This window comes from Chinchilla lanigera, unplaced genomic scaffold (genome assembly GCF_000276665.1).
Source record: "Chinchilla lanigera isolate Chin_1 unplaced genomic scaffold, ChiLan1.0 scaffold00032, whole genome shotgun sequence".
NCBI lineage: Eukaryota > Metazoa > Chordata > Mammalia > Rodentia > Chinchillidae > Chinchilla > Chinchilla lanigera.
In genome coordinates, this window is record NW_004955433.1 from 17,529,505 (window position 1) to 17,543,944 (window position 14,440).

Sequence of the window (14,440 nt, forward strand, 5' to 3'; positions counted from 1 at the left end):
AACACAGTTTGGTCTTTTTGAAAAGCAAAGAGACTCTTAGAGAAAGACTCTTCCAACCCTTTTCTTTGAAGGTAATCATTTGTGGGAAACAGTAAGCCAAGAACAAAAGAATAACAGTGACATGACTAAAGCTTACAGAATTTGTTCAGAAAAGTTGCTCAAACACAGATCTTTGGGAACTAATAATTTAAAGCTCTGCCACACTGTTTCATTGGCCCCAGCACACAGGGTCATCTGATTATGCCTACTCATAAATGGCTGAGTTAATCTCAATCCTTTTAAAAGTTATTATGTCTGTAGAACTCAAGCATATGTGGTGAGTTTACTGTCACTCCTGAAAGTTTCAATGTCTCTGCTGGTACCTGATAAAGAGGGGATTTCTCAAAGTCAATCATCGAATATAAAGAACTTAAATCCATTTTCACATACCTCTGGGAAGCAGATATGCATTAACCTAGTCTATGACTTTTCTGGCAATAATAAGGTGTAAGAGAGTACACAGCCACTGGTGATTTCTGCAAATGATACAAAGAGGGGACAGAGACAATGAGGCAAAAATAAAATGGGACCTGGGATTAAGGGATCTTCCATTCAGCCATGTGAACCATGCTGAAAATTAATGTGGTATTGTTTAGTGAGCAGCTGTCAAGTTATTGTAATTTGCAAATTTTCTTTCATCTTCTCCTTCACTGACGGCATATTAGAAATGGGCTTCATTTCTGAGGGATGACAAAATTAATCCTATTTTGAGTTCCATTTGAGAAAAAATGACATGTTAAGCTTGTTTTGCATTCATCAAATGAACCAATGAGTTCAAAATTTACTGAGTACCTCTGAATGGAAGACAGTGATAGATATTAGGGTTAGAAAGATGAATTAAGAACATTGCTTCCATTAAAATATTGAGTATTTGTTGGAAGTTATAAGCAGATCAGAACACTGTGATTTTTTTTTCTGTAAGTATAAGAGCAGAAATAAACAAATGGTGCCATGACAGAATATAGGTCAATTTGATGGCTTGACTGAAGTTAGAAAGCAATGGTGTGTCTTACACAGATGGAAGACACAGTAAGAAGTAGTAGCCTTGCAATAAAGAGGATACTGTGTCAGGTTGGGTCTTTTGAGCTTGTATTTAAAGCATCCAGAGGTAATCCACGTCTCCATAGAAGCACTCACATTATGGTAAATATATAATAATACACATTAAATATAGTTACTTCGTATACATGAGTTACAAGCTAAGTGACTATTTGAAAAACAATGACAGAAATTTAGTTATGCCTACAGGAAGCTGTTGAGTACAATATTAGGGCTGTGACATCCAAGTTTGAAAGATATATAGCACAGAACCATTTTTATGATGTAGAACAGCAATTCTAAATTTGGGACCATAATAAAAGAGTTCAGGAAACAGGAGTCTAAGATGGGCAAGGAAAAACTCTAGGATATTGCTTATGGTTATTGAAAGTGTAGGAATGCCTAAGAACAATTCACGGCTGGTGGTTAAAGAAAGATTTAAAATGTTTTATCTATTGGTCTCTACTTTTATGCCAAAGTATACTGGATTGAATTTGCCTTAAATTTCCATGAGCCTCCCCTGTACTGTTGTGCTGAGTAAAGAGTTCCAACTTTAAAGACAATGCTGTGGATTGTTTCACCACTCTGATAATGGCTTCTCTTGCTGTGGAAACCCTCTTTAATAAGGTGAGATTCCAGTGGTTCTTTGTGATAATTCCTGTGTGGTCAAACTTTTGCTCATAAAGACTTTGCCTATACCAACTCTTCAAGAGTTGTACCTATCCTCTCTTCCAGAAGATTTAGTGTTTCTGTCTTTTTTTTTTTTTAAGTGACAGTGTATTCTTCTTTTTTTGTCTTTTTGAGACAGGGTCTTTCTATGTAGTTCAGGCTGACCTTGAGCTCACTTTGTAGCCCAGGCTGGCCTCGAACTTGCAACAATCCTCCGGCCTCAGCCTCCTGAGGGCTGGGATTCCAGGCACGCACCCCAACGCCCTGCTGACAGTGTATTTTTCAAGAGAAAAAAAAAAAAAAAACCATTTGACTGTAAAACTGAAGACAAGATGACAGAAATTGTGACCGACAGGTTCCACGCAGCACTCAGAAATGTTCTCATAGGATGCAGATCCACAGCCCCTTTCAGCCTCTCAGGATAGTAGGCCAGGACTCTTTGTTATTAGGCCTGATCTTCCTCTATAGTGCTGTGCTTCAGGAGGTGCTATACAGCTGAACAGTCAGTAAGGAGGCCCCTCAGTAGCCCCAAGAGCAACCGCAGGAAAACCAAACGCTCAGTGCAAACTCCACTTTCCGACTGAGGAGCTCAAGCGGCTTGAGGCTTTGGTCAAGCTAGAAGCTGTTCTTGTGAGCACCAGAGCTCAGTAAGATTCTCTGCTCAGGGCTTTGCACCCCCAAAACAAAAACTCTTGGTCCACACAACTCTCTAGCTCCATCAAGAAAGTAACTGTGCAAAGAGAACAAGCCACAGTTTCCCCTGAAGCAAGGGTTTCGTTTGCTCAGGAGCAGCTCTGGAAACAAACATCCACAGCCCCGGGGCGGATGAGCCCCAGAACAAGTGCAAGGAGACCAAAGTCGGTGTCCTCGCACAGTAACATCAGCTGGTTGGCAACAGAAGGACGACTTCGGGCACTCAGAGGCGGGAGGCAGCGCAGCACAGGTTGCTCCCTGAGTCCAAGATGACGGGCGGTGCTTCAAGACAGCAAGCGTATCTCACTAGCTCGGGTTCTGAGTCTGCTAGCTGTGAGAAACTACGCTCTGCTCGTGCTCATCCATGTCTTCCTTCCTGTCTCGTTCGGGGGTATGTGATGACTCGTGCAGTAGGACGTACCCTCTGGTGCTGAACCCAAACTGAAGGACATCCTTTTCTCTGAGTTCGTAGTATCTCTGTGGCTCAATACGCTTGTTGTTCAAGAAAGTCCCGTTGCCTGAGCCCAAGTCCATGATACAGGGCTTCACCCTTCAGTGTCATCAGCACGAGAGTATTCCACCAGCCCGTACTGAAGGACCACGTGCTGCTTGGAACAGAATGGATGATCCATGGGAGTGTCCGCGATCCCGCAGCGTCGCCCCAAAAGGTAAGCACTCTAGAGATGGATGTACAGGAAGGAGAGCAGCTCGTCCTCTTTAAAGGGATAGAGCCGCCACTGTGTTTGGGGGATGCGCGCTTCTGGGGTCTCCCTGTCTCGAATGACTACACCCTGAAAGGTGTTTGTGTCCCGAAGAAGGGCCCGGAGAGTTCCAAGCTCGGTTTTCCTTCCACAGGCCCGTCCTGGTCTTTCCTGTTGCCACCAGGCACAGGCAGGGCCTCCCGACCACTGTGCCCGTGTCGGAGGCCTTCGCTCTTCTGTCGGCCTGGGCGCCTGGCCTTGTAGCACTCACACCCTACTTCCCGAGCCTGCAGGCTCCGGCTGTCTCGCCGCCCTCCCTAAGCGACCCGCTCCCAGGCCTGTCAGCAGAACTTCTCCTTGGGCGGGAAGGGCCCCGGTGTCTGTCTGGGTCCCTGTGCCTAGCCCTTCTGGCTTCCTGACAGGATGGTTCACCGTGCTGCCCATCCTCCAGGCCTCTGGAGAAGTGGTCCTCACGTTCCGGGCTGAGACGCTCCTGCTTGCCCACTGCCCGTAGGCTCCCGGCTGGCTCAGGCAGGAGGCGCCAGGAGGCTGCGGGCGGGGGTCAGCGGCCTCTTTTCTGTCGCAGGCTCCCCAAGATTGAGGAGCCGGGCCCCACCTGGTGCCAGTGGCCTTCACTTCTGCCTTTCTCTTCTTCAGCACCACCGAGCTAGAGAGCTGCGACCTGCTGCCCACGCCCTCCGCCCTCCTCTTGGCCTTCGGGGCCTCACACAGGATGGCCGTGGGCTGGGCCCACAGGGCCGGGGGCGCAGTTGCAGCCTCATCCTCCTCCTGCTGCCGCCACTGGGGTGAACCCGGGACAGCCCGTGCTGCCGCACCATGGCTCCCCAGTCCACCTGTGCCTGCTGCTTCTTCAGGTCCTTCAGTGGCTCTGGCAGCACCTCCATCTCCCGTTTCCAGTCCTTGGCGCTGTCCTCCAGCACTTTCTTGGGGTTGTTCAGGAATCACTGGGGAATCAAAGCCTTCCCAGAATTCAAGATTCTCTCTGGGCTCAGACCCGGTGTTTCTGTTTTTAATATTTAAATCTTTGATCCATTTTGATTTTGGTTTAGTTCATAGTGAGAGACATGGGTGTGGTTTTAGTTTTTGGCTTGTGAAAAGCCAGTTTTCCAGCACTATTTAATAAAGAAGCTATCTTTCTTTCAGTGAAAAGTGTTTGCACCCTTTGTCAAAAAGAAGGTATTTGAGTGTGTTTGAAGTTTTCACTGAATCTTCTAATCCATTCCATTGATCTATATGTCTTTTTTATTGCCAGTATCATGCTGTTTTTATCATAGTAGCTTGGTAGTATAATTTAGTCAGGGATTGTAATGCTTCCTGCTTTGCCTTTGTCACCGAGGTATCTTCTGGTTCCAAGTAAATTTTAGGATTATTTTCTCTAATGCTGTGAGGTATGCTATTGGTATTTTGATCAAAATGGTATTAAATCTGTGTAACAATTTTGGGATTATGGCCATTTTTACTATGTTGATTCTTCCTATTTACAAGCCAGGGATATCTGTCTTCGTTACTTTTACCTTGTTGATGAGAAAAACGTACCTGACACCGAAAGGAAAGGAAGGAAAAGGTTTATTTAACTTACAGTTTGTAGAGGTTTCAGTCCATAATTAGCTGGCTCCAAGGCAGGGTGGCATGGCACAGGCCCAACAGTTCAAGGTGGCAGAAGACAGCAAAAGCAACAAGAGAAAAAAGGAATAGGGGAGCAAGCTTTTTTCCTCCCTTATATTGTATGCAGGCTACCTGCCCCCTAGTGGATGCAGCAGTTACACTGTCTCCCAGCCCTCCTCTTGCTCAGGCTCAGGGTATTCACAAAGTGAGGCACCTGGCCACCTGCTGAGTCACTTAGTTAAACCTCCTAAACTTCTCAAGTTCACACAACCGACAACATCCTAGAGCAGTAAGGGCGTGTCCTGTGCACCCTAGGATGTAGAACTGCTTAGTTAATCAGCTGAGCTTCTAAACTTCTCAAATTGACACAATGTATCAACCATTAGAATATCTTTTCATTTTCTGATATCCTCTGCCATCTCCTTTTTCAGAGTACTGTCGTTTTCAATGTAAAATACTTTTACTTCCTGTGTTAAATTGATTCCTAAGTACATTTTTGATGCTATTGGGAAAGGTGTGGTTTCCCTAGTTTTTCTCTCAGTGAGTTTTATTTTTTCATCTTTTTGTCTGTCTTCCCTCAATTCTATTTGTGGAATTTTTTAGATATTTTCTTGTGGGTGAACATTGTCTCTAGTTGTTTCTGGTTTGGCTTAATAACCGTTTTCTTTCTCTTACTCTCCTGCCCTCTTCTCCAGTTTCCCAAAACTTGGGTGATCATTTTGTGTCCTTCTGCTTTGTTTCCACTATATTTCTTTTAATTTACCTCTAATTTTTGCCCTATCCCTCTTAAATTTTCCACCAGTAGATAAAATCACTGTACTAAGGGGAAACTCACACCATATAATTTCTGACTTACGTTAGATATGGTTATATAATTATAAATCTTCCTCTTGTGGTTAAAGGTAACAAATTAATAGTTACTGCAGTTTGTCAGGTTGTAGGCTGTACATGATGCTATTGTTATTGGGAAATGCACTACTTTAGCCTTCTTGTCATATGTTTTGTAATCAGTTGTTCTCCCTTGTATGACCACACTGTGATTACCTGATGGCATAATCATCACCTAGTACTAAAGGTCTGGGTCCTGAAACAAATGGATAGTAACTTCTCATCCCTAACAAATTGAGAAAGTAATACCCTGGAAAAGCTACAAAGGCCAAGATCCAGCTATAGCTAGAAGACATCAGTGAAGAAGAGGCATTTCCTAAGGAAGTCTGGATAGTCATGAAAAAACAACTTACCATAAGTAATTAATAAGCATCAAAATAGAAAGCAAAATTAAAATTTAAGAAAATAGAAAATGACAAGTTGTAGAAACAAAATGTAACCCTAGTCCACCAACTAACCCAGGAAAAGTCCAGGAGATAATGAGATAGAAAATTTGAGAAACAACCCACTTGAATTTTCTGATGCTAGCAGCAGAAGTAAAAAACAATACAAACAAACAAATAAAAGACCAAATGGATGAGTCTTTAGTGAAAATCAGATGAGAAATAATCTCTCAGGTTAAAAAAAAAAAAGGTGACAATCAAAACTAAGGGCTTGCTTCATAAATCTAGATTAGACAAGAGAAAGAAGAAAAAAGAAATAGAGATAGGAAAGGAAGAAGTTAAATTATTAGCATTTCAGATGACATGATTTTTACATAGAGAACTCCAAAACCTCCACCAAAGACTTTCAGGTTTAATGAGCAGATTCAGTAGTGTAGCTAGATACAAAGTCAGCACTAAAAAAAATAGAATTTCTGTACACAGATTTCTAACTCTTTAGGTGATATTTAGGTAGTCATTCTGAATGAAAATAACCTGTAACCGGGGCTGAGGATTTAGTTCAGCGGCAAAAGCGCCTGCCTGGCAAGCGCAAGGTCATGAGTTCGGTTCCCGGTACCAGAGAAAAACCAAAAAAAAAAAAAAAAGAAAAGAAAATAACCTGTAACCCAGATTGATGTACTCAGTAAAACTATCTTTCAAAATAATAGAGAAATAAGATACTGAGTTTCATTTTATTTATCTGTAAGACTTTTTACATCATTCACTCAGGTATTTCTCATTCAAGAAATATATGTTAAAAATACAGTATTTGCCAGTGGAGGTAGTAGACATTCATTGGTTACAAACAAACAAAAAAAATTTAATATGCACTATGATTATTAAAAAGCGTTCACAAATAAGTACGTAATAAGAGCTTTAATTTATAAAGATACTCATTAGAAAAAGACATTTGAACTGAGATCTAAAGTTTAACATTAAGTGAACTTGGTGAAGAAGAGGAGAAAAGAGTCTTCCTAGTACTGAAAATAGCATTTGCAAAGGCCCTGTGGTGAGAAGGGTTGTGAAAGTTTGGAAAGGACAGTAGTTTTAACACGGGGTATGGTTAAAGAATGCAGCTCTATGAAAGTTTTTTGGTTTCCATGTTTAGATGAAGCACTCGGGGATTTTCTTTTAAATGCAGGTTTGATTCCATAGTTTTAGAGTAGAAACTGAAATTCTGCTTTTGCAAAAGAATCCCCAGTGCTGTCAGTGTTTCTGGTGCACAGATCTCATTACCCAGGAAAGGGCAAAAATGGTGCATCAGGCATGGTGCAACAGTAGCTTAGTCATTCTCTTGTTTCTGTCCTCTTTTTCTCCTCTCATTCTTTCCAAATTTTTACAGTTAACCTCTTTTCAAAAGAAATATTGGTAATATCTTCTCTACTGAGTTTAACCATTTTCTATTCTGCTACTACAGGACCTGATTGTCCTGGGTGAGGCCTCATGCCAATCATCTGAACTAATCTGCACAGCAGAAGGGAGAGTTAGTGCCTGAATTGAGTCATAAGGCTGCCCTGCTAGGGACTGATTTTCCTGAATATGAAGTTATCAAGAGGTCAATACTGAGGGAGAAACAATGATGAGCTTATTCAAGACTTTAATTTCTGTCTCCAAATAAAACAGAAATAGATTAAATGTGAAACTATAGTTTAAGATTTACAACTACTTGAACAAGAAGAGAAAAACATACCATTTTAATATTTTAATAACTGTATTTATTTATGCACTAAACAATTTGTTTATGTAAGTGATAATTATTTAGGAACATTGCAAAATTGGTCAAAAAAAATTAAGCATTAACTGTTCCTCCTGATGAACCATTAGACATGCTTATAACTGGTAATCTGAACAACTAATTTGAAGACAACAATATGCAATGTAATAACCCCTGGTAAACTTTTACCATCTTGTTCAGTGGAAGCTCTGTATCATTTCTAATGGTTTTTAAAATTATTTTTTATTCTCTCTAATGGTTTGACCAGTCTTGCATTCTTACATCTGGTAATCTGAGCAATTTTGTTGAAGATAACCATATGTAATATAACAATCACTGTTAATTCCTATCATTTTGTTTTGAAACCCTGCATCATCTTTATTGTTTTTGTTTTGTTTTGCTTTTGTCTATGTTGTTATTATTTTGCTACTGTTTTTTCACTCTTTTTAAAATAAAAAATAATTATTTAGGAAGAAAGAAAATAATAAATAGTACTGATGACTCTTCCAGGTGTATGTTGGAATTAACTGAAAATAATTCTACTTTGAGTTGCTTTAGTTCTATAGACAATTGCTGCAGAAGTTCAGAAGAGTCAGTAAAGGTCAGTAACATTACATGTGATCCAAGACCTCATCACTAGCTCCTCTGACAGGGGGAGAATTATGATGAGATCAGAGAAGCTACCTTTCTTTAGCAGGTCCCTTTACTAGAGGGAAAGATTCAGAAAGGAAGAAATCAACCTAAGAATGAGATATCAAAACAGCTCTGATCCAAATAAAAATAAACTATGAAGAATGTATTGCAAAACTATGAGTTATACTCATGAGTGTGCAATTGGTTTATTGAATATACACATTAAGCCCATTTGATATACCAACCTGGAGGCCAGGAAGCTATTATTCTGTGGAGGACAGCAATGACAATGAACAATTAACACCAGAAAAGGGCTTTGGGCAATGGTAACAATCATTGAGGTAAATATGAAAACTTGCTCACGCATGTCAGAGAGATGGTCACTGTAGTGGAAACATTTTAAGAATGTCAGCTAAGATTTCAAGAATTAGTGGGGGATTTCAGGTGGCAGGAGTCTTTGAACAGAGCAAAGAGTCATTTGCAGTTCTCTCACATGTACTCTGAATACAGTAAGTAGGTCAGGATGACAGGTGAATACAGTATATGAGTATCTGTGTGTGACTATGAAAAGGAGCCAACATTGGGGATAAATTATGTGAGAGAATATTAGCCTGGATGAGGAGGTAGAAGACAGCAACAGACAGTTTTTTTGGTCTTCAGTTTTCCAAGCTGTTAAGCTAGCATGATAATACATTTATCTTTTCCTATTTAGTAATCATGACAGTTCCAGAAAGTAACAGAAGTGTCTGTCAGGTTAACACTTAATAGCTATTGAATAGGACTCTTATTATTACTGAAAACCGGACTAGGACGTTTCTTCTGTGTAACTAAACTTTTTTCAAAATTTCTTCTAAAGAAAAAGAGGGAATGTAAGTACCTTTGCTCCTAGATTTTCTACACAAAATTGAGGGTTGATAGCTAAAGAGGATTGTAAACCGCAGGCTAACTCAGAGAAATGCTATTTTATTAAGTACAAAAACTGGGTTTAGAAATTCAAATGCTAAACTTTTTTGGAAGTTTTTATGTAAGAGATCTTACTTGATTTCATATGTATTTCCAGAGGAATGAATCATCATAGCAACTGCATTAGAGCGTTAATTATTAATCCAAGGTTATAAGTGAAGCTTTGTGTGCTTATACAGTTTGGTGGTTAGAGAATTAATCAGAGTTTACAAAGTTGAGTATCAGAAAATACAGCACATGCGTTGCAGCCTTCTATAAATCGCCAGTGTCATTTGATCTTCCTGAATTCAGATTCTGTGCTCCACACAGCAGAGGGAAAAGGTGGTGAGAAGATGACAAGTTCCTTTTTTGCTTTACTTTTTAATCCATACTCTTCATAGGAGGACTGTTAGTAATGAGCATATTGTTATTTAGCATTAAATTGTGATTTAGACATGAATTAATACATTTTTTGGTCACCGTCCTCTTGAATATTACATTTATCTGGAAAACAAAACATAACAAAATAAAAAGAAATACACACAAACACACATGAAAAAGGTTTTCATGCAACAATTTAAATGTCAAAGATAAGCAGGAACATAGAAAGAGGACAGAGAGGTGGGCACGAAGTATTTTATAGTCTCTCAAGTTAGGTTTTCTGATTTGAGGCAAAGAACAACACAGTGGGAAGATGGAGGCAGAAGGAATTAAAGGGCAAATTCTGCTTTCCGTAGTTACTAGAGTCCTCTCTAATCTCTTATGACACATAATAGTGTGTTTGCAATTCTGCAATAAATTTGCAATGTATTAAGAAAATGAAAGGAAGAATTGTATACTCATCCATGTCAATATGATGTATGCTTCATGTGAATTCCTGTCTCAGGGTGCTCAGAAAATATTTATTGAATACTAAAGTAAGGTTACTTAATTATCAAAAGGAAAGTATAATAGCTATTGAGTATAAATCATGATTCTATTTTTTTCCTTTTTCATATCACACTTTTACTGAAATATCACATCTAGTTTTTCTCTTTGAATTCAAACATTTCTATTCAACTAAAAGGCAAATGATTGAAAGGGTGCATATGTATATATATATATATACACACACACACACACACACACATATATAAATATCTGTGTGTCTATGCATGAGTTTATATCTACGTATGTTTGTGTGTATCTGTGAGAATTGTATATGTTCTTCCATATTTGTGTATGTGTTTTATGTGTATGAGCTACATGTGTGCACATGGATATAAAACTGCAAATGGAGCTTTGTATGTGAGTTTATGTCAGTATATTTACATCTGTATATGTCTGTGTGTGTTGGAATCTTCATGTGTGTAGGCATCTTCATGTGTGTACCCCTATATTTCTGTGTGTCTGTTACTGTATTTGTTTGCCGGTGTAGCTGGGAAGACATCTGTGTGTCTCTGTATTCATATGTGATACATTTATGTATCTGTGATTGGTTGTAATTGCATGTACACTTATGTGTAAGTAACTATGTATGTGAGTCTGTTTATGTTGTATGTCTCTACACATGCATCATTAAGCATATTTCCCACTTTTAAATAAATTCAAGCATTGCTAGCAGAAAAAATAAGCTACTTAGAAACTAATGTTCTGGAAAAATTCATATTAAAGGAGATCTGCTTATACCAAATTCTTTTCTGACAGCATTTAGCCACAGGTGTTAAAATGATAAGCACTTGAAAAAGAGACAAACTAAAACTTGTAATATTCATATTCATTTCAGCTTTCACAGTGAATCAAAGTATAAACAACCAGGAAAAGTCAGTCCAAGATTTTCATAAATGAGTACTGTTTTGTGTAAACAGAACCCATTTCTCATAGAAATTTGCTGACCTGAGGAACACTCTGAGAGTGAATCTGCTTATCTGGTATTAATTTACTTTTTACAGTTCACTTAATATAGTATTGATTAAATTAGCATTTGGATTAATGATCTTTTAAATTTAAAAGGACTAAAACCATATTCTCTCAATAAGAATGACAGCTAAAAAACAGAAATGTTTGAAAATAAATTTTGTGAATATTTTATATCTATTTTAAGATGCATATTTCAGTATATTTTTTACTAATTTATACTGTACAAATGTAGAAACATAAACACGTAACTACTCAGGCATTATACCAATATATATCATCCAAACATAAGCTAAATCCATGTAAATATCCCAAAATATTTATCGAATACCTGGTAAATATCAGATATTATGCTAGGTAAAGAATAGCGAGATGAGAAGAAGTATGAGCCCTGATATTAAGAAACTCAGTGTTCAGAACAAGCAGCATCTTTTGCAGGAAGTAGTGTAAAATAAAAACACACAGAGGCCTTTTGTTGAAAAATCAGGAAACATTTTCATGAAATGTACACACAGAGACTTTTCCCCTCACAGTCTCTTACTCTCCATGTGTCACCGTATTTTGTCATTGTCGTCCGAGGTTGTTTTTCAGTATGTGAACAAATGCCATTCCAAATAAAGAACTAAAATTTTAAACTATCAACATGAATGTTACCATTGATTTTTGCATCATGGCATGACAGTTTTCAGTGGAAACACCCAAGAATTTTGACCTTGTGCTGAATCGCTGAAATTGAGCACTGTTACTGCATCACTCCTGCTTGGGGTTACAGTGAACAGGGCAGAATGAAAGTGAGTCGGACTCAGAGAGGTTGGAGGAAAGCAGAGAGCATCAGCAGAAGGTGTTGTGAGACAATGACAAAAAATACAGACTGTCACACTCACACCAAGTTTGTGCCTGCTGCTTACTACCTGCTAGGCCTACTTGGTGGCCTAGCCAAGCATGAGTCTAGAAAGTTGAATAGGCACCTCCCTTTCTTATGAGCTTGCTAGCCTAATCCACAACAGATAGGCAACCTCCTCGCAATCTGGAAATCTGTATTCCAAGAAGTCCTATGTACTGGAGTAGGAGTTGGAGAGATTCCTACCATGCATGTTTCTGGCCAGTTACCTGCCGGAGGCTGTGGGGCTATATCAGCCCAGTTTGCAATGTCTGCTACCCCTCCCTTCTCCAAGAGACTGTGGGGCATGTGTGACAAACTTCCTGACAGAAAACATAAATTCTAAGATAAAATTATTGAATATTTATCACTTGTGCAACTGCAGAACCTTTCAGATGGGGTGAAGGATGACTTGTCACCCTTGACTATCACCTTGAACAGTTGATACAGATACACAGTTTAATGGTGCAATGGACAACTCCCATAGTTGGCACAGAGGAGGATGTAATCAAAACATAAGTGTAGTGGAGTAAAAAGACAGCTAACGGTGGACAGAAAGTGTGAACTACATTCTGGATATGAATCTGAAGTCTCTGCACTGAGAAAGAATAGAAATTGTATTCCAATCTCAGAAAACTCAGGTCCAAACTTTCAGAAGTGTGAAAAGTTATGGTATATTTGAAAAGCTGTAATTTTTTTGACACAGTAATATGTCCAAACATGCATATTTTCTTTTCCAATACTGGAAATCCAACTTACAACATTGTGCTTGCCAGGCAGGCACTGTGCTACTGAACTATATCCCTGGCCCCAAACATGCAGTCTTGTATGTGCATGTAGGGTAAAATATTTCAGGGGAAATTAGTAAGAAGTTGAGGGTTGGGTTGCATTCAGACAGAACTTACTTTCCTCCCACAAGGAACTTGGTTCATGTAGGTACTTGAGAGGATTTAAGACTTATGTATACTCAAACTCAGAAATGAGATATTCAATGTTGAACAGCAAAAAATAACAGAAGTTAAACTTTATTGTTTCTAGATGTCAGGAATTCTTCATTGATATGCAATGACATCAAAATTCAAAGGTCTTCATTTAAATTAAAAATTGCAAGAAAGGAGCATGAGTGATATCAGATTCTTTGTTTTTGAAGATTTACCTGATTGCATTCCATTAGGCTATATTATATATGCATTATACAATTAAAGGTAAATTGAACTTAGTGATATGTGTGCAGGCAAATATTACTGTAAGTATTTATCTGAGTAACAGCTCAAATATAATTTGTTTTAAGTATGAAAGTACTTTTAAAAACCTCTATTTTATCTATGATTGATTTTCCCACAAGGAGAATATATGGTCTTAATGTCTAAACAAAAGAAATAAACATTCTTTTTCTCTTTTCTACATATTGTTCAAAGAACAGGTTTACAAGAATAAGCTTGCAATGGAGACTTTATAAAAAAAAAACTTCCTTAGTGACAGTCCCAATGTATGTGTGTTGTTCTTGTTTTACATGTACTTAAATTTCTGTGCTAATCATTATTTGCTATTATTTCTGTGCTAATCATTTGCCACAATGATTATGAATATAATTACACAAGTATATTAAAATATACTTAACAAAATATCTCCTTCCAGCCTGATTGCTCAAAGAAAAAAGGACCATGTTTTTCTTATTCCAATTGGTATATGTAAGTCAACAGCATTGATTATGGCTTACAGACATTTCTTAATATTAGTTGTATTCAATTGAAATCAATTAAGTTAATTATGTGTAGTAATTTCCTGACGTTAAAAAACAAAAGAATTGTCATTAATGTATTTTTTCAAAATAAATGAGAATGAGATTGAAACATGCAGACATGAATGCAGAACTATTAGACCCAGTAATTTATAAACATGTGACTATCTCTCACCTGTGAATATTAAAATTTAATTAATATTATGGGAATGTTTAAGGAATTTGGACTGGTTAGAAATATTTTTTAATTTCCCAAAGAGTGAGGAATCAATATCTTGTTAGAAATCCAAGCCTGGTTTGTAAGTGTATTTATGTCTATCAATGTGTGTGTTTGAAAGTGGTCAGTAGAGATTAATGAAGGAGATACATCCTTTTTTCCCTGATTAAGAGAGTATGATATTGATCACAACATAATGTGACTATATTTGTCACCATCTTCATTTCATTAATAAAAAACTTTTAATAAAACTTTTATTGAGCACTTGCAACATGCACAACCCAGGGTGATGAACATATAATTTTCTTTTCTTTTTTTTTTTTTTTTTTTTTTTTTTTTTT

General features: G+C 38.1%; 1 protein-coding gene across 1 annotated transcript in view; it reads right to left on the bottom strand.

Annotated features, from left to right (window-relative positions):
• Positions 1-2,766: 2,766 nt before the first annotated feature.
• The window catches only part of LOC102014278 (smad nuclear-interacting protein 1-like), a 22,852-nt gene continuing 11,178 nt past the window's right edge, over positions 2,767-14,440 (bottom strand). The window contains 5 exon segments of the mRNA XM_013516108.1: positions 2,767-2,993; positions 2,996-3,259; positions 3,262-3,448; positions 3,451-3,689; positions 3,764-4,164. Of these exon segments, the coding sequence (XP_013371562.1) occupies positions 2,767-2,993; positions 2,996-3,259; positions 3,262-3,448; positions 3,451-3,689; positions 3,764-4,164 (1,318 nt within the window).